Below are 20306 nucleotides of genomic sequence, written 5' to 3' on the forward strand. Positions count from 1 at the left end.
AGTGCCTTTCTCTTGTTTCAACATATAGTAGAAATTAAACAATAAAGCGCATTAATACTGTTCATTTCCTGCTACGTCAACTTAACACAAAAACCTACACACTTCTTACCTGTCTTGGACAAGACAAGCCATCATGAGAACAGGTACGATAATTAAATGCAAACTGCTTTCAGACACTCCTCATTAAGAGTATTTGGTATTTTTTACAGTCTCTTCTCCACAGTTATAGGGCATAAGAGTCCAGTCCTTTGATCAATTAAAAAAAAAGAAAAAAGGCTTGACTTCTTTTTCTTTTTCTTTCATTTGCCTGCTGTGTTTTGTAAGGAACCACCTCCTGCTGGAAAGGTTCACAATAAGACAAGCCACCATCAGCTTAGTGACTCAGAGTACTTCAATTCAACTCAGTCTTCTTCATGTGTTGTTTTTCCTACCCTCTAGTTCTCTTCTATTTTCAATATAAAGTTCATTTTTGTATTGCAACAGTCCTCCAGTTCTCTTTAAGAGCATTTTCTAGAATGCATAGCAGCAGGGATCTTCTTCTCCATCAGTTGGACACTGTCATCATTTAATATCTTTTGTTACGCTTTTGGTTTTGCACTGCAGTGTTTGGAGGACCGGGAGTATGGAGTGTGTCCATACACCCATCCAGTCCTCCCACATCAGGGTCAGGGATTAGGTGACGGTGCTCGCTGTCAGGATAGGTGCGGGAACGGTGGTGGTACGGAGTTTCTTTTTCCGTCCTCCTCCTCCTCCTCCTCCTGCACCACCACCACCTCCTCCTCCTCCTCCTCCTCCTCCTGCTGTTCCTTTATTCTCCCGGCCTCGGTTCTTGCCGCCCCCTTTATCGCGGTTCCTTGGGCCCTCTTGTTTCTCATTCTTTCTCCTGCCTCCTCCTGGAAGAGAAAGACAAGGAGAATAGAAGACTGTCACATCCACTGAGCACATGTTGACAATCAGACAGACGGTGGAGACAGATGCCTACAGTTCTAATGACCCCAGCTCTGATTGGACAGTTCTCCGGTTGGGAGCTGATGACAGCCATAGTACTTCCGTAACCTCGCCAGCCTGACTGTTACAACCCAACACAAACATTTGGATGTTCATAGACACACTGCCATTAATGCACACTCTGAAAACGAACACATTTCTCGCTCGTGTGTGTGTGTGTGATGTGACTTGAGTCATACGCCAGCATTGGAGCAAATAAACTCCTTGCACCCACAGGGTGTGAAAATAGATCTCCTGTGTCTGTGCTTTTATGCCCTGTCATTTCCCCTTTCCATGTTCTGATTCTCTCTTCCTCTCTCTCTCTCTCTCTCTCTCTCTGTCTGGCATCTATAAATGCCACCCTGAGGCAGCGCAGTGCCGTGGGACATTTACAGGGTACACACAGCAGCTGCCCCCGTAACTACAGTCCCTGTAAAATAATACTCAGGCCCTTGTGAAGACTTAAACTCTTGACTGGAGATGTCTTAACACTCACAGAGCCTGCAGATGATGGAACATAATGGCCTTTTGTAAACTTCTATGCAGGCCATGGTGAAAGCGACTTGCTCAAGCTCTCTAGGTTTCCACTTAAGTCTAAGCTTGAGCCTGTCACTTACTTTAAGTGTAGTACCACTGTGTTCACACAAACAGCCCTGGGGAGAAAACGTTGGTACTGGTGGTTCACTCAATGAAAGACCCTTAAAGACTTGTCTCTCAATGACTAGGAAAACACTTAGCAGGAGCGGCACACAGGGATGCTAAGCTGGTCACTCAATGACTAGGAAAACACTTGGCAGTGTCAGAGATGCTAAGCTGAGGTGTCAGACTGTTGTTTAGACAGTGTGGGTTGTCCTGAGCTTGGCTAGTTTGAGGCCGGCGACTACCAGAGGCCACTAAATGAGATATTGTTAGCAAAGCACTCCGAGACGTATGTGGTCATGCAAATGATATTAAGACTGTGTGTAAACTGGGACAGACAGCCAGCCAGGTGAACTCTAAACGCAGTAGTGCCACAGAGCATTTTCAGCAAAGACATGTAGAGAGGGATGTGGAAAGATAGATAAACAGATACCAACAGAGAGACACTCATAGACACTGGGAGAGGGGGGGGGGGGGGGGCAGGCAGAGAGAGAGAGGAAGAGAGAGAGGACAGAAAGATTTTAAGTTATTCAGAAGAAAGATTTATTTTTTTAAACAACAACCAAACAAATCATCCAAGACATTGTATTATTGTGTTTTAAAATATGTTTAAGTTTGTGCGGGAGGTGTTTTGCATCAACTAAAAGACTATGCAACTATAAGCACATAGAGCAAAGCATAAAATTAAAGATACTGTATGACGTTTTACGTTACTGTTCCCAACAGTGTCTCTAACTGGAAATTGAGTGTGCGGGAGATCTAGCATAGTGTGATTAATATGTACTCGATGTTAATAAAGAAACTCCAGACTCGAAGACTCGAGACTCGAGACTCGAAACTACTCAAGTACTGTAGTTAAATGCTCAAGTACTCTGTGCAACCCCTAAAATGGATAAAGAGCGAGAGAATGGGAATGGGATGAAAAAAATAGTAGGAGGAAGTTGGTGAGAGGTCAGACAGAAACAGTAAGTAAGTAAGAGAGTGAGAGAAAAAGCGCAAGTGCTGGAAAATCAAAAGGCCATTTCCAAGCGCTTTCGTCAGTACCTCCCGTACCACAGGCTCGAGAGGGGAAGTGGGGGCCCCCGCCACTGACTGATGGTTGTTATGAACTGGGTGTTGCGAGTTTTGGCGTTCCCTGGATACAGAATCAACACTCATACAGGACTGGAGAACGTTTGCTCCGTGTTTGATGACAAGAGTCTTACGGTGGCGGCAGCAGCTACTCCCTGCTCAAGACTCAATATGACCCTCCTCTCCTCTCCTCTCTTCTCCTCTGCTTTCTCATCTCCTCTCCCTCCTCTCCTCTGCTCTCTCCTCTCCTCTCCTCTGCTCTCTCCTCTCTCCTCTCCTCTCCTCTCTCGTTTCCTCTCCCTGCTCTCCTCTGCTCTCTCCCCTCCTCTCCTCTGCTCTCTCGTCTTCTCTCCCTCCTCTGCTCTGCTCTCTTTTCTTCCCTCCAACCTCTCCTCTCTTCTCCTTACCTCTCCTTACCTCTCCTCTTCCTCCTTACCTCTCCTCTTCTCGCCTGTTTTCTCTCCCTGATCTCCTCTTCCTCCTCTGCTCTCTCGTCTCCTCTCTCTCGTTTCCTCTCTTCTCCTAACATCTCCTTACCTCTCCCTTCCTCCTCACCTCTCCTCTTCTCGCCTGTTTTCTCTCCCTGCTCTCCTCACCTCTCTTCACTTCTCCTCACCTCTCCTGTCCTCTTCCCTCCTCTTTTCCACTCCACTCCTCTCCTTTTCTATCCCTCCTCTCCTCATCTCCTCTCCCCTTCCCTTCCTCCCTTCATTGTCTTGTCCCCTCCTCTCTCCCACCTGTCCCCTCATCTCTTCTCCTCTCCTCTTACCTTGTCTCCTCTCTTCTCTCCCTTCCTGAATGCCTACTCACACAGGCCTGCTTGTTTTGTGTCTGCTTTCAAATGTGCCCCTTACTTCAACAAGCAGAAAGGTAGTGACAAAGAGTTTGAATGCCCAGCCTTGTGCAATCATTTATTTGATAGAAATTTGGCAAAGACCAATAATAAGAGCTTGCTTCTTATTTTCTGTGTACTTCAAATGACATTTTATTACATTTCAGTAAACAAATCTGTGCTATTTTAATAGAGCTAATTTTTTGTGTGCGACTCCTAAAAGAAAATGAGAATCAATTAGCATTCTTTTCGTTTATTGAACAATGACCTGCCAGGGTCTCCCATGGTGAGCTGGAGTGTTCTGCACAGCTTCAAGCTAACAGTGAACAGCAATCAGATCAATCAGACACCACAGAGTAACGTTGTAAGACCTCACTCGAATTCAGCATTCACACCATACAGCATCATGTACTTTACTGAGACAGAGTTAATTTAAGGCCCTCTTTGAAACTACCCTCCAAAGGACACGAAAGGCAACTTTAACGTTCTACTTTTTTTTTTAAAAGCCTCAAAGTTTGTTTCTGGTTTTGTTCAGTCTGTTTCAATTTCTCAACCCAAAGCTGCTAAGCTAAGCTGATCGGATGTTTAAACTTGAACACGAATAGATTGCGCTGTGAAAAAGTGAGAGAGGTTTTGCTGAGACAACTCTAAACGTCTCCAAACTCTCGGCGTCGCTGCATCACTTTACGCCGTTTTAATACACCGCTTAAGGAGAGCTGGGGAGGCTCCACTAATTTATGACAGCAATGATTGCAGTCCTGCTCACTCCAAGGCAAACACTGGTGCCTGACAAAGGCAATCATGCATTTAGCAAATTCTGTTTTCGTGCAAAACCCATCCATTACTTGACAGGAAGAAAAAAAGAAGGAGTTCGGGCCAAATCGACACAAAGCGTGAGATCCGCAGATCACTAAATCACCGCTGTTATACAAGCGCTGCCCCTTGTGATTTTTACGGCAGCTCCCTCAGCCAATTCTTGCAGATGTATTCACAGCCTAGCTAATTTAGCGCTCGGCATGCATTTACGCACATGACAAAAAGGGGAGGCCCAGGTCAAGACACCCATCACCTATGAGTTAATTCGCAAGAGAAGTACATTTATTCCCGGGAGTCCAAGCAACAGAGCATTGCTCTTTTTCACATTCCCAAATCTGGATGAGGATCACAGGCAGAGGCTAATGGCTAACATACACTACAACCCCAATGCACAAATCTCCCGATTCAAAGACCTCACTCACCCCTGGGTCTCCCAACCCAGCAGGTTGGGTGTGTGCATATGTGTGTGTGTGTGTGTGTGTGTGTGTGGGTGGGGGGGGTGGGGGGGTTGGGGGGGTGTCTGTGTGTGTCTGTGTGTGTGTGTGTGTGTGTGTGTGTGTGTGTGTGTGTGCATGGGTGCGGGTGGAGAGCAGGGGGTGTGGGGGTGTGTGTGGTGGGGGGGTTGTCAGCTGTGATGAGCCAAAAAGTATTTTTTTTTCTCACGTCATGGCCTGTCAGACTGGCTTAAGAATCCCCTCCCCCCCATACCCACCGCCCGCCCGCCCACCCACCCATGTTCTCTGTCTTCCCAGCAACTGGTCGCTACGTTTAGAAGTCTGGCAGGCAGGCATAGCACTTTAATGGGGTAGTTTATAATATTTCACCGTTAATTATTCTTCTGAACCCTTCGCTTGGAAATTCTTTCCACGATGCGGGTGTCATGCAGTATAAATTCGCTTCTCATTTCTCACATCCTGCCGGGAGCCCAGCCCCAGCCCCAACCTAGAAGCCTGAGGTCTCGTCTGCAGGCGTTCACCCGATGCGCTGGCAGCATGGCCTCTCCTGACATCCATCTCTCCAAAGAGGGTCAGGGAGAACGGTTTCTTTCCAACTAAAACACTGTTGTTAATCTTTTGCACCACGTCAATTAGTTAACATTCTCAGATTATTTATGCTCAGTGTTTACTGAAAGGAGCAACCCTAAAAGTAAACGCTCATTGCTTTGACATTTCCATGCATAATGAAGTCTTCTTGCTTGTCTTTATACATTATGTGTTATGTGTGTGAGTTTGCACCTCTATGAAACACAAATTAAGTTTACGTTCGGGAAGAGAATAACTAGATGGTCATAAAAGACGGTGAGAGAATAAAACATAGGGCCTCATTCTCGACCTTTTTCTGTAATTCTTCAGAAATGTTTCTTACACGACTTCGCAAAAACAACGTAAGAGAAACGCTTCCGCTGCATTCCTGCACGCTTGAAAATGTGTTCATAAGCAGCCGAAGTCTTCTCAGCTGGGTTCCTTCCGATTAGCTTCTTAGATTGATGCGTGTTCTCGTGAAAGTGGATTTGCATACATACACGCCCTGCCAGCTCCTTATTAGGAGACGCAATTTTAGAAACGTGTGCTGTCGCAATCTCCCGAATCCACCTCGTAACAGGTGTTCATTAATAAGGTGGAGATATTGTATAACGTTGAACGTCCGAAGTCCGTAAAACACATTTAAGTAGTCACTTTTTTTTTTTTTATCGAAAAATAAGCACCATAGGTGTGAAGACCGATCCCAAGTACGAGTATAAATTGTAGTCCGTCCTGTCGTTCGAAATGGCCACCATAGGGGTGAAGACTGGCCACCAGTAGTAGTATAAATTGCAATGAATTCATCCCTTAGTTCTTAGAGATTGAGCTTAGTGTTTATTTATTTATTCACTTACATTTTCAGTGTACCTGTCATTCACAATCAGTCTCTTAGCAGACGCGGCCTTTATCCAAAGTGACGTACAAGGGAGAGAACAGTCAAGTGAGCCATATAGACCTAGTGTAACAATAAACACTAGGCCTACCTCGTAAAATTATGACTATAAATGTGAAACGTAATTGTTAATGATACAAATATTCTCGTATTTATTATTATCATAATTATTTTAATCCGAGGATGTCTGTAGAGTTGACTTGAACGCAATCACCAACGGGTTCTCACAAATTCGCCCGTTAACCCTTTTACTGTAATACGGAGTTTTTTCAAATGTCATTCCTCAACGCGATTCCTCAAATAACCACAAGATGGCCCGTGGAATCCCATTTGAGAAGATTCCGGTAGAGTTACGACTGCTATTTCGAGTTCTGAAAGTTGTCTGAAGTTCAGAAGAAAGCACAGAAGAAAAAAATAACGAGAATGCAAATGTTTTCATAAATGTTTCCGAAGTGGAGTTCCTTCTGAAATCCTTCGGAAAGTCTTCCCAACTGCTGTCGAGAATGAGGCCCATAGTCTTCATGGAACAAATCGCCATCATTTTCTCTTTTTCCAGAAAGGTAAATTAAGTAGCTTTGCACATGGATTCACTGATGATTAAAGAATTGGATACTAAATGCCAACAGGCAAAATGAAGGGAGATGTATCTAAATAAAGGGCGTTGCGTGGCTCTTCCTCCTCATCTTTCATACAGCTTTTACTTTTTATGAGTTGGACCCTCTTTGCAAAAGTGAGGCTCTTTGTCCTCTGATCAGTTTTCAGGGCCCCTTTTATTGCTTAAGCAGAACATTTAAAGAGACTGTGAAAACAGGCTGACCAAATAAAAGCTCTCTGATTTGGTGTTTTGTGTGTAAACTGAATAAAAGATTCGAGGCCAGATTCACTATTTAATAAATACCTCTTGTGGCCAAAGTTTATGGCTAATCAGCAACAAATTCCGTGACTAATAAGCCTGTTAAATTTCTCTAGGGAAGGCTGCACGACTGACCACCAGGTCCACTGTACACTGTGAAAACAGTATATTCAGATGTTTCAATCTGAGCTGGAGACCTCCAGGTGCTTATCGATGATGCCATCTTTAGCTGTCAAGTCAAGTTTCACTTGACCTCCGCCTCATTGTCAACGGCCCTCCATGCCAAATTGACACAAGCCTCATGCCTCAGTGAGTTCAGCAAAACAAGCAACCCCTGCCACACACATACACACACACACACACACACACACACACACACATACACACACACACACACACACACACACACACTTCTAGTGGTGAAATGCTTACATTCCAGCGCTGCCTTTGTTTGTGTGGACCGATCAGTGTTTCCCAAGCAACCCCACTCTGAGAGACAAGGTAGTATGAGCAGGATGGATGTGACAATAAGGGAAGGAGTGCTCTCTTTAAACGATGGTGACATCCATCTAACAGTATACAGGCTGCTCTTTGAAGTATATGTTAATACCTGTTAATATATGTTAATGTTTACCTAAATTTCCCTCGGTATTAATCTATGGAGTATCCATCTATGTAATACGTAATGTAGGTAACTAGTTTTAGGATAATTTAAAAAATTCACTTTGATGGTTTATGGTTAGGGATGCAAAAATACACCTGTCATTACCACTAGTTAACTATTATTCACGAGGTAGTTCACGAGGTAGTTCTACACTCTGTTTCGGAACCTCCGATGTATGAACAGCTTTAACAGCTGCCAAAATGTTGCCGAAATACATCAGATAGCAAGCTAGCTGGCACTAATTACTCAGTGGCAGCTGTGCTGTTTTTGTTGTTTACAAGGCAGATCTGCTGGGGTTTAGGTAGTTACCGCAACCGTTTTATACAAAAATAACTTAGCTTAGCGGCACTTCATGTGTACTGTTGTCTGCATGTACTAGTCTGACTCTGTCTAGAGTCTTTTAGAGTCACAGGTATGTGACAGAAGGTTTCGTTGAGACTCACCTCCTTTCCCACACTGAATCCTCTTGGGAACAGTGCACCTCTGGGTCTCGGTCTCCGGGGAGCAGGTGGAGGAGGGGGGTGGCCGTGAGGCCGTTTCAGGGCTGGGGTGCTGCACCGGCTCCCTTACGCGCGTCTGGGCGCCTTTCTTAAAGCCACAGGTCTTGTTCTTCTTCATGCAGGGGCCCCAGGCGCTCCACTCACCTAGCTCACATTGCACTATAAGAGAGAGAGAGAGAGAGAGAGAGAGAGAGAGAGGGAGAGAAGGAGAGAGAGAGATGTAGAGAGAGAGGTAGAGATGTAGAGAGAGAGAGAGAGAGACATGATGGATGAGAATAGTCAACCACAGCAGGCACTGATGGTGAAAACACACACACACACACACACACACACACACACACACACACACACACACACACACACACACACACACACAGAGGCATGCCAGAGGCAGACTCCTGGGCTTGCACGACTGGAGTGTTTTATTGGAGTGAGTATCCGTACCACTTAGAAACTGACAGGGATTAAAAGCCCAAATTGAGATGGTTCGTATCTGACATCCCTCACATTCACCCTGCGGACCACAGTGCAACCAGGGGATTGTGCTATAATTATGCTTGGATCCACATTTACCAAAACTTATGACATGCTGTCAAACTGCAGCCCTGTCTCCATCTGGTCTGAAAGGGTTCTCAGTTTGCAGGCAGACATTCAGTGCTGCTTGTTATTTTTTCCTTCCTTTTTCATATGCTCTTCAATTGTTTTTCTTTTTTTTTAAACGTTGTCTTTGAACTTTTGTCTCCCTGTGCCTTTAGAATAGGTAAGGGTGGGTCGGGGAACTTGACACGGTTTAAAAAATAATCGTAGGGGTAGAAATCGATCATTAGCAGCGTTGGAGCCAGCGGCCCGCCAGAGGGATGAGAGAGCGAGAGACGTCACGCCAGCAGTGCCGTATCATTTCTCACCGTCTGGGCCCGACCAGGGGAGCCAACGCGCCGTCTCCCTCTCCACGAGTAATGCTATTAGCACTGTGTTTGCTTACTTATGACAGAAAGCTTTTCAAAGGAAATCAATAATAGCCCCTTATCAGCCAACGGGCGTGCGTCCAGACCTCAGCTCTCTAACGCACACTTGTGATTGAGAAACAACAGAGGAGAGTGAGAAAAGAGACAGAGGAGAGGATTGCCTTTCATGCCTTTCACGGTTGGTAACTGATATTCTCTGATAAGGCTTTTTTAACAAGGACTCATTTGTTTTTTTGGGGGTCTGTGGGGGTGGATGATGAACATATACTCCTAAAGGCAACGCAACAGCCACGTATGGCAATTGAATTCACTTTCAAGTTTTTGTTCGAAGTTGCGTGTGAAAAGGGCCAAGCTTATATTACTACCGTAACCAAACCAATCGGACATTCCGCTGTGCCTCTGATCCACGTAGGAATGTACTTATATGCATTTACTGCACTGTCTATCAGATCAATCAGATAATCATTTCCATTGATTAATTTAGCAGACACTCAATCCAAAGTGACTCATAGTACAAATATGCATCTGTATCAGTATGTGTGATCCCTGGGTATTGAGTTGTGTCACAGAAACAGGCAGTCATTCACAGTGGTAGATTCGGCTGATTATTGTGCTCATAGGGGGTATCATTCGTTCTCATCGGTCCATGCATAGCAGAGAATGAGGAGAACATGGATGGGGACGATAATGAGGAGAACATGGATAGGGAAGAGAATGAGGAGAACATGGATAGGGAAGAGAATGAGGAGAACATGGATAGGGAAGATAATTAGGAGAACATGGATAGGGAAGAGAATGAGGAGAACATGGATAGGGAAGATAATTAGGAGAACATGGATAGGGAAGAGAATGAGGAGAACATGGATAGGGAAGATAATTAGGAGAACATGGATAGGGAAGATAATTAGGAGAACATGGATGGGGAAGATAATTAGGAGAACATGGATAGGGAAGATAATGAGGAGAACATGGATAGGGAAGAGAATGAGGAGAACATGGATAGGGAAGATAATTAGGAGAACATGGATGGGGAAGATAATTAGGAGAACATGGATGGGGACGATAATGAGGAGAACATGGATAGGGAAGAGAATGAGGAGAACATGGATAGGGAAGAGAATGAGGAGAACATGGATAGGGAAGAGAATGAGGAGAACATGGATGGGGCTACTATGTTGTGTGTCATTCAGTATGGGCCTTCGCCACCCGGGTGGGTGCCAGGGGAGGAGGAGGAGAGGAGGAGGGAGGAGGAAAAGGAGAATGAGGAGGAGGAGAAGGAGAATGAGTAGGAGGAGAGGGAGGAGGAGAGGACTTCAGGAGAAGATCTCATTTGCTAATGGTGTCGGACATTCGTGGGTTTCCTGGGTATTTGAACCTATGGTCTTAGTGTTGAGTTGAGAGCACCTTGCTCTAACCAGTTGTGATCCAGAAATATATCAAATGAATCAAAACAGAAGGTTTAAAGGTCACTCACCCACACAATCCATGGTGCCATTGACTGTGCTGTGGCCTTCTGGGCAGCTGGAGTAGCAGCGCCCTCTGTGTGAATACAAGCCCTCCTTACATTTTGTGCAAAAAGTTCGACTGAAGCACTCCTCACAATTTTCTATTTTACATTCTGCAAAGAAGAGAGAAAACAAAGGGGAAACAGATCATCAAAGAAAATCTATGACCTGAAAGGTCAAAAGATGAAGTTTAACATTAGCTCCCCCAGTTAACATGGAAGCTGTCTTTGACCTTTATCTGTCTGCACAGTAACACAGAGCTGCAGGTCCGACTTATACATGACCACTCCCACACTGGTGCTAAAACCAGTACCACACCAGTCTGTAAAAACACCAGTCAAGCTCACTTCAGTTCATTTGACTGTTTATGACTTGAATTAAAGCAACAAGGAACCATGTTGGTTAACTTGTCTATTCATTTTCTTTACTTTTTCTGTTTTTGTATTTTCATTTCTTTTTGGAAATGTTATCAGCAAAGTTTCATTTCTTTTTGGAAATGTTATCAGCAAAGTTTGAACCATTTAGCCCAAAGAGTTATTTCCTTTGAATCCTGACGTGCTGGGGGATTTATTTGTGGTGGATTGGAATTATTGAGGGGGAGAGGGTACATTAAGTATACATCATGAATTACATTTACAATCTCTTAAAAGCATTTGCCCACCCACCCACCCACCACCTCCTCCCAAGCACACCAAGGTTGAACGAGTCCAGTCAGCTGAATGAAGCACGTCAAACTAAACTTAGGAGGCCTCTGAACACCTCCACTCCACCTCCACATTACCAAGGCTCTCACTCCAGTCAAACAAACAAAGTACTTTAAATTGGGGGCAATTATGGATGTGGAGGAATGAAGCCCAGACACTGACTGAGACTACCTGAATCCATCTGCTCGCTCCCTCCCTCCCTCCCTCTCTTGCCGTCTCCCTCCCTCCCCTCTCCTCTCTTGCTCCCTCCTCCCTCCTCTTGCTCCTCCCCCTCACCTCCCCTCTCTTGATCCCTCACTCCCTCTCTTGCTCCCTTACTCCCTCACTCTCTTGCTCCCTCCCTCACTCTCTTGCTCCCTCCCTCACTCTCTTGCTCCCTCCCTCACTTTCTTGCTCCCTCACTCCCTCCTTGCTCCCTCCCTCCTTCTTGCTCCCTCCTCCCTCTCTTGCTGCCTCACTCACTCTCTTGCTCCCTCCCTCACTCTCTTGCTCCCTCATTCACTCTCTTGCTCCCTCACTCACTCTCTTGCTTCCCTCCCTCACTCTCCTGCTCCCTCATTCACTCTCTTGCTCCCTCCCTCCCTCTCTTGCTCCCTCCCTCCTTCTCTGCTCCCTCCCTCCCTCTCTTGCTCCCTCACTCCTTCTCTAGATCCCTCACTCCCTCTCTAGATCCCTCAATTACTCTCATTGCTCCCTCACTCCCTCACTCTCTTACTCCCTCCCTCACTCTCTTGCTGCCTCACTCACTCTCCTGCTCCCTCACTCACTCTCTTGCTCCCTCCCTCTCTTTGCTCCCTCCCTCACTTCTCTTTGCTCCCTCCCTCACTCTCTTGCTGCCTCACTCACTCTCCTGCTCCCTCACTCACTCTCTTACTCCCTCACTCACTCTCCTGCTCCCTCACTCACTCTCTTGCTCCCTCACTCACTCTCTTGCTCCCTCACTCACTCTCTTGCTGCCTCACTCACTCTCTTGCTCCCTCACTCACTCTCTTGCTCCCTCACTCACTCTCTTGCTCCCTCACTCAGTCTCTTGCTTATTCATTCACTCTCTTGATCACTCACTCACTCTCTTACTTGTTCGCCTTTCCCATTATTGTCATGTATCTTATTTTGAACAACCAGCAGTGCCAGCGCCTAATTTATACCTTTCTGATGGTACGTAGCAGGAGATGTAGAGAGAGATGTAGAGATGTAGAGTCACGTCTCCGGGGATACGCTTCAACACATATGGAGCCATGTAAAGGCAGAATTTTGTTCTGCTTACACAGGGTGAGCGTATGAGCACACAGCGTGAGATGCTGACGCAGTTCAGAACAGAGCACTCAAAACAACATTTCAAGACTCATACCAGAAACGTTGAACATGAAGCCAGTGTGTTCTTAAAACTACATCAAAGGTGCGGTTAAAGGACTATAGTCTCTCTGGCGGACCTGTGTCATACCACTGAGTACAGATGCTCCTGAACTGTAACATACAAGGCAAGCACGGCCAGTTCTCTGGGCATTAGCCAGAGGAGGAGATTTTTCTTTCTTGTTTCCCCCCTCCCTTTCTTCTTCTTCTTTTTCCCCCTTAATCGTAACCTCTGTTCTCAATTACTACTTTTACACTCTTGACAACTAAATTTGACATCAGTAATGTTTGGAGCGAATACTTTTGCACTGAACCGTTTTTAAATGTTCCCCTAATGCAAGACAAATGTTGCTAACAAGACATCTTGGGATTTGGAGACAAGTGAAATGCACACGCGCTGATTGAATAATTACAGCGCGTGAACCACGACCGGGAAGGGTCCAAAGGTTGGCCCCTTTCTGCATCCCCGTCAGAGAACAGTCTGCATCCACCATCGCTAATCTTTTAAGAAAACTCCAACTCCATGCTCCGAGTGAAAAAGAGCTTGAAGTTCTTCAGTGTGGTTCAGACGTGTTGACTTTTCACTGTCAGCATTCTCTCACCATGCAGAAAGTCAAACCATCTCTAAGAGCAGCTGGCTCCTTAAGATACGGCGCTGATATCTTATCTGTCCGCCAATAAAAATGGCATGAGTTACACAGAGAGGCTACAAATGTTGTTAATACCTCAAACTGCAACAGGTTAGGTCACAGAGGAGACCACAGGTTGAGGGCCTCCCGTCCCACAACTTTAAAGCAGTCCAAAACCGTTACTAACCGTTACTGATTTCATATTCTAGTCTATTGAGAAAATTGAAAAAGATTGAGACCACATTGGCCGAGGGAAAAAAAACATTATTGAAGGTTGGCCTGCCATGTTTGCTCCGCATAGAAAGAAATCCCTTGTTGAGTCCAAGAAACAAAATACTTCTATCCACCCTCCATCTTTGTTTGGTGTTTACCTGTTATGAGATCCCATAAAAAGGCAAGAATCACGCAGACCATCTGAGAGATATTAATGTAATCCAGCAATGAATACAAAAGGATGGTATTTTCTTTCTATAACAAAATATAATGATTCCAAGCTGCTGTGCACGCTAATTGGCTATCAAAAAAAGTTCTAGTTTTTTTTCGCCGAACGGGGGGGAAATATTTCAATGGGCAGTCCAGCACTTTAAGGCACCAAGTTCCAAATTCCAAATTCTGACAAAGTCGAGGTCCCCGGTGGCGAACTAATTGAAGTGTTTTGTATTGCCGAAAAACATATTATTTTGACAGCATTTATTGAAAAGACTTTCTGAGATGTGCACATGTGCTTCTTATATTTTGAAACTATACTTCCATGTGTTCCTAATTAAGTGAAAATTGTTCTTAATAAAAAGAGAACATGATAACGGTTTTTTAAAACCACTCATTGTTGACATCTGTACTTGGGTAACAGAGGTGAAAACTTTTCTTGGAAAAGTTGAACTGGAATGCTTTCCTCATTCGCAAGCCAAAATAATAACGTAGACATCCTAACAGAAAGACAAACAGCAGTGTTTTACCACTGTTTTGCTTAGGATTTCTTCTCAAATCCTGTTTTTCACCCACAACTAAGAGAAAACAGATCACAGTCCTGGCTGCTGGCACAGACAAGAAACAAGACCATACAGTGTTATGCCACAGCTGTGTGTGTGAGACCGACACTTGTGTGGGGGATATGTGTGTGTGTGTGTGTGTGGTGTGTGTGTGTGGTGTGTGTGTGTGTGTGTGTGTGTGTGTGTGTGTGTGTGTGTGAAGGTAAGCGGTGGGAAGGCACTCACGAGCACAGTTGTTCATCTCCGGGGTCCGTATGCCGAAGTACCCGACCGGGCAGGAGGCCAGGCACACACCCGTTTGGCGAATGTCATTCCGCTCCAGGAGGAAGAAGAGGCGGGGGCGGCATTTCAGACAGCCGTTGTACTCAGAGCAGTTCTCACAGCCATTGGAGCAAGATGGTGGCACTTCGGTACTTACTAGGGGCAAGAGACAGGGGAGACGGGGAGACAGTAGGAGGAGGAGGAGAGAGAGAAAGAATTAGAGTCTTTCTAAACAATAAACACAATGGATACAAATGCAGTCCTGCTGTAGCTTCAGAAAGGATGTTTCTTGTGAGATATAAAATTCAGTGGCGGCTTTCCAAGCACTTTGTCTAGACTAATCATTTGTAGTGAATCTTTTTTCTTTTCTTTTTCAATTAATCAACCACCCCCCCACCACCCCACCACACACACACACACTCTTTGTGTGGTTTTCATAGCCTTTCAAAATTGATTTTGCATCGAGTGAAGAGTTAACGTTTGCTGTACATTTCACCAGAAACCAATGCCAAACATCTTTGTTTGGTATGCTTTCTCTGTGTTTACTTGAAACTGCTTGTCTGAGATCCTGAACAGATTTTAGCTGCAGAAGCCCGGGAACTGCAGACTGACACCCTACACAGGTCTACTCCAGAAATGGTATCATGACGTGTGTGTGACTGGTCTCTGGGCTGACTGTAGACCACTGATACTTTACAGCAACATGAGAAAATGGACCAAGTACAAACAGAGTTTTTAACTTCATCTTGAGGAAGGGCCAGTAGCAGTGCTTGAAAAGATTCATGTTTGAAGATCTCAATTGAAACATTTGCCGTTTAAACGTTTGCCACTGATCTGCTTAATAAATAAAACCCACCACTGAACCTACTTGTTCTCATTTCTGACCAGAACAAATTCATGGCAATTTATCCTGGGATAAAGTGGGGGCACAAAATCTCTAAACAAAATTGCAATAACAACATTAACATGTAAACTCGCAGCCAAAGTGCAAGAAGTACGCCTCGAAAAGTGTGTCAAAGAGCATTTCCTGTTTCCAGGGCCCGCGAGCACGGCCATCTGAACTGATTTAGTGGGCTGGTTGCCGTATCAGCTCAATATTTACACGCCAATGGGAGTAATCCATCTGCAATCTGTCTTGGGGAGAGATAAGTCAGATGGTAAAAGTCCTCGAATATGTAGAGAGAGCGAGAGAGCGAGAGAGAGAGAGAGAGAGAGAGAGAGAGATAGAGAGACAGACAGAGAGAGAGAGAGAGAGAGAGAGAGAGAGAGAGAGAGAGAGAGAGACAGAGAGAGAGAGAGAGAGAGAATCAATTGGCACCAAAGCACAAGTCATGGTTACCAGCACCTGTGAGCTGCCTTATCGACGCTAATAATCATAAAGGAATGATGAGTGCGTAATATTGATCCTGGGGGGCGGCTGAAGGAGAGGGAGAGGTGCTCAGGTGAGAGCAGATGCCGCTGGCTAAGGGAAAGGACCGATGGCAGAGTTTGACCTTGCTGATAGTGCACTTCACCCGGTGTTTTTGCTGTCTTAAGCGGGAAGCTTTCTGTGTGTATGCAGCTACTCATTTTTTTTCCCTTGCTGCAAAGGACATACACCTGTAATACATACCCAGTCATGTTGATAGTTAAGGACAAACACCTGGAATAAATAGCCAGACATGTTGACAATAAAGGACATTCACCTGTAATACATAGCCAGACATGTTGCACATTCAAACCTGATTTAAGTGAATATGCCTGATAAAAGTAATTCTTTCCCTCACAGTGTTTGGCAGGAAAAGAAAAGCAGACAAGACACCTCCAGGTTACTCAGACACACAGGTTTTTAGATTGCTTCTTGGCAAATATAGACATTGACAGGAACTCCAGTTAAAGTGTCAATGATATTTGGAGGGTTCAAACCATAAATTCCTCTCTAATACTCCACACAGTCCAGTCGTCTGACATATTGTATCTGGATACTACTGAGTACTACAGTAGACCCTCAGTCTTGAATAAGGCCAAGCAATCTTCTAAGACCCCCTAGTAGAGCCCCTGTGGCCACCTCCTTCCCGCTGTCATGGACAAAGTGGATTATGCAAACAGGGGTACTGGTGGCCACCGTCTGAAACCGAGGTCAGCACGCTATCAACTCCCAGGCCGGGACTAGGTGGTGGTGGTAGGGAATCTCCATTAAATAAAAGATAAATTCATGTCAGGTGGTGAAAAACACAATGATTTTCCCCCCTTAGACTCTTAGGGACTCCTCCACCAATGACTGAGATTACTGCTGCATTCCACAGTCCTCCCCTCAGAGCCTTCATATATGCTAAAAAATCTCGCTTCAGCAGTAACAACGGAGGGGGAAAAAAACGGAAGTAGCATTTGGGGAGACATTAGCCCACAGGGTTGCAGTTGGACCACCAGGGCTCCTTCACACTTAACCCTATGCGAACGGGACTTAACAATACAATGAAACGGTACGCCAGCTAATCAGGTAAACAGCAGTGGTTCTACGCTGACTTTTAACTTTTAAGGTGTCTGGAGCAAATGGGACACAGAGTACCTCACCCCCCCCACCCCCCCACACTTTTTTCCCGAAGCAGAAAAGCCTTGCCACCTCCCAAGAAGCAGCGGAGCATTAATCAAAAGCATAAATCTGACCCCATCTCAGCTGTTGCTCAAGCATGAGCGTGTTAATATACGAGCGGGGGAGAGATGAACTGTAGTCTCCTGCCCCAGAATGAAAACAACGCTCTCGCCCTGGGGAGACTCACTCAGGCTCGAGTCTCATATTTTCAACAGTGACCGGCGAGCCAAAAAAACAAAGTCTGGCAATGCACATAGTGCTCTTAGCGAGGATTCAGCTTTCCTGTTTTGTGGTTTGTCTGCTGGGCTTCGCAAAGCTGCTGATATTAGCTTACGGGTTACAGGTCACGTGGCCTCACTCTCAATTCTGTCAAATCACATGAAAACACAAGCCTAATGACACATTGAGGAATGATTTGGCCTAATGACACATTGAGGAATGATTTGGGCAAGAGTGATGGGCAACTTTATCAGGAAAGATTTGTTGAACACATTTTAAACCTCTTTTCATGTCTATTTATAAATGCCAAACTCCATTACAAACTAACTGCTCTTAATTTCACTTTATTGGGGTTTCATGATGGTGTAATGTACAACATGTGGAATGGGTTGCACCTGCATGTTATATTATGGGAAAATGAGCTTCCACCCATAAATGGAGCTAAATCAACTCGGTAGTCAAGAGACACTAACTGCTTAAGCTATCCTGATGATTCTCCTCAAGTAGAGAGATTGCCTTATCACTGCTCTCTCAGATGTTCAGGTCTGTGCTTGGTTAAGCTGCATGTCTTAGTCAGGCAGTCTTTTTGCTGTGATGTAAGACAAATGTCTGACCTTTAAGAGAGTGTGTTGCAATCATGATTGAAATTCAACATGAATAATCTGAGATTTTTAAACAGTTTAAAAGGAGAATAGATGTAAACAAGCCCTTAAGTTGAAAAATGAATCTGTTTCTCTTGGACGAGCTGACACCCACCAGTGAGCTAAACACACAGAGGGCAGCATTCCCAGATTCATTAACAGTGTTCCTGCCCAGAAAAGTGTGATTCATTATCGAGCTTCTTACACCCTATGAATTCTAACCAGGGGTTTTTCTTAGTGATGTTACAATTCTATACAATCAAATGACACGCAAATGAAAAAAAAATACTGGTAAGCCAACCACAAAATTAACTAAAAGTGCCATCTAGTAAGATCTCCACAGTGAGTCTCTCTCTCGCAAGTGGCTCCTGACTCCTAACTCTAGATGGTGCTGTCGTATACGATACAACAGCTGGACATCTCTGACAGACAGACAGAAGCTCTTTAGACCTAAGTACCCGTACTCGGGCATTATAATGAGCCCCATCAACACCCGACTGTCTTTCAAACTGATTACAAATCACAAAATACTAATAAAGTTACGTCCTGAATTACAATATTTATCGGTATAACATTTTGATGGATGCTCCACAGACAGAGGCCATCTCACTTTTGGTTAACAGCTGTTACTCTCATTTGTAAACACAACATACACTCAAGCACAAACACAAGAGCTTGTCACTAAGTTGCTCAGCTAACAGCAGTGGGCTTCGAACCACAGGTGAATCTGTAAGTAGGTATCCCGTAAACACAAACTTGTGCGTAAAAGAGTGTATGATGTCAAACTGCATGAAATTCTTGACACACAGGTTGTGCGTGTACACGGTGTAACGTTACACTCATGTTAAACTGAGTGAACGTCTGACGCAAAGCTTGTGTGTGGACCTGAGTATGATCTTCGATCGAACAAAACTAAATTCTGACACAAAGCTGTCTCTGACGCCAAGGCAGGGTAGGGAGGACTGCGTTCTGCATTTGTTTAGGCTGCCTAATGGTGCTGTGTGATGGAAGGCAGCGCTGTGAGGTGTCAGGTACACTCCACAGACAGCGCTCTCAGGGCCAGTCCAGGGTGTGAGTTATGTGTTTGCTAAACACTTACTACATGGCTGGACACTCCTAACGATCATGCTTGTTTACACACGTAAAAAAAAAAAAGGTATAAGTCTGATACCAAACTAGCCAGGATGAGAGACAGTGATGAGGAGAAGAACTCCAGGCAACCCGACCATAGAGATATAACTGGTGTTTACACTTACCATAGCAAACACGCAAACTCTAACAGGAATCAATACTGTACAGGAAATATAATGCACAATGTAAAAACTGACAGACAAACAGGCAGGCAGACAAATACAGAAATATTTCAGACACAGATTACAGGGCAGACCGCAATGTAGAGGAAACATAAAGACAGATAATGCCTGGAAGAGAGGGCAGAAAAACAGACAGACAGACAGACAGACAGACAGACAGACAGACAGACAGACAGAAAGACAGACAGACAGACAGAAAGACAGACAGACAGACAGACAGACAGACAGACAGACAGACAGACAGACAGAGAGACAGACAGACAGACAGACAGACAGAGAGACAGACAGAGAGACAGACAGACAGACAGACAGACAGCAGATAGACAGACAGACAGACAGACAGACAGACAGACAGACAGACAGACAGACAGACAGACAGGCAGACAAACAGAGAGTAGGTGAGCAGACATTTCAGTGAGATAGTGTGCATTTTAGTGCATGTGTGATGGGCAAGACTCACTGCGTCTCTGCCTCCTCCCCTTGCCGTGCTTGAGGCTGCCGTCATTGCCGTGCCCTATGGATAAGCTGAGGATGACCACCGCCAGGGCCAGCAGTCCCAGCTGCATAGTCTCTACCAGCCGGCTGTGAGGGGGTGTGCTCTCCCCCCGCTCCTGCAGGCGTGCCGATCCAGAGGCCTCCCCTCGCTCCCAACCAGCCTCAGCTGGAGCTGGAGGTGGAGGTGGGACTCAGTGCAACAGTCAGCTGGTCAGAGGGCGGGCGGTCGGATCGAACCACCGGCCGGTCAGTCGGGCTGGATAGCGGTCCGGTCAGTCAGACAGTGGTGGCGGCTCAGTCGCACCTGTAGCTCCCTGTAATGCAGGAAGAGAGTGATGCTGCTTTTGCCGTGGATGAGGATGATGGGGATGGCAATGAAGAAGATGG

The 20306-nt window shown here is 45.3% G+C and overlaps 1 protein-coding gene across 1 annotated transcript; it reads right to left on the reverse strand.

The window, feature by feature from the left end:
* Positions 1–672: 672 nt before the first annotated feature.
* Positions 673–19990, reverse strand: rspo1 (R-spondin 1; the record flags this gene model as incomplete). Its single annotated transcript, XM_080858019.1, has 5 exons — positions 673–893; positions 8220–8435; positions 10716–10859; positions 14644–14835; positions 19885–19990. 5 exons carry the CDS (start codon positions 19988–19990, stop codon positions 673–675), a joined length of 879 nt encoding a protein of 292 aa, XP_080714145.1.
* Between the last annotated feature and the right edge of the window lie 316 nt (positions 19991–20306).

This window comes from Sprattus sprattus (assembly GCF_963457725.1).
Source record: "Sprattus sprattus genome assembly, chromosome: 19".
NCBI classification, from domain to species: Eukaryota; Metazoa; Chordata; class Actinopteri; order Clupeiformes; family Clupeidae; genus Sprattus; species Sprattus sprattus.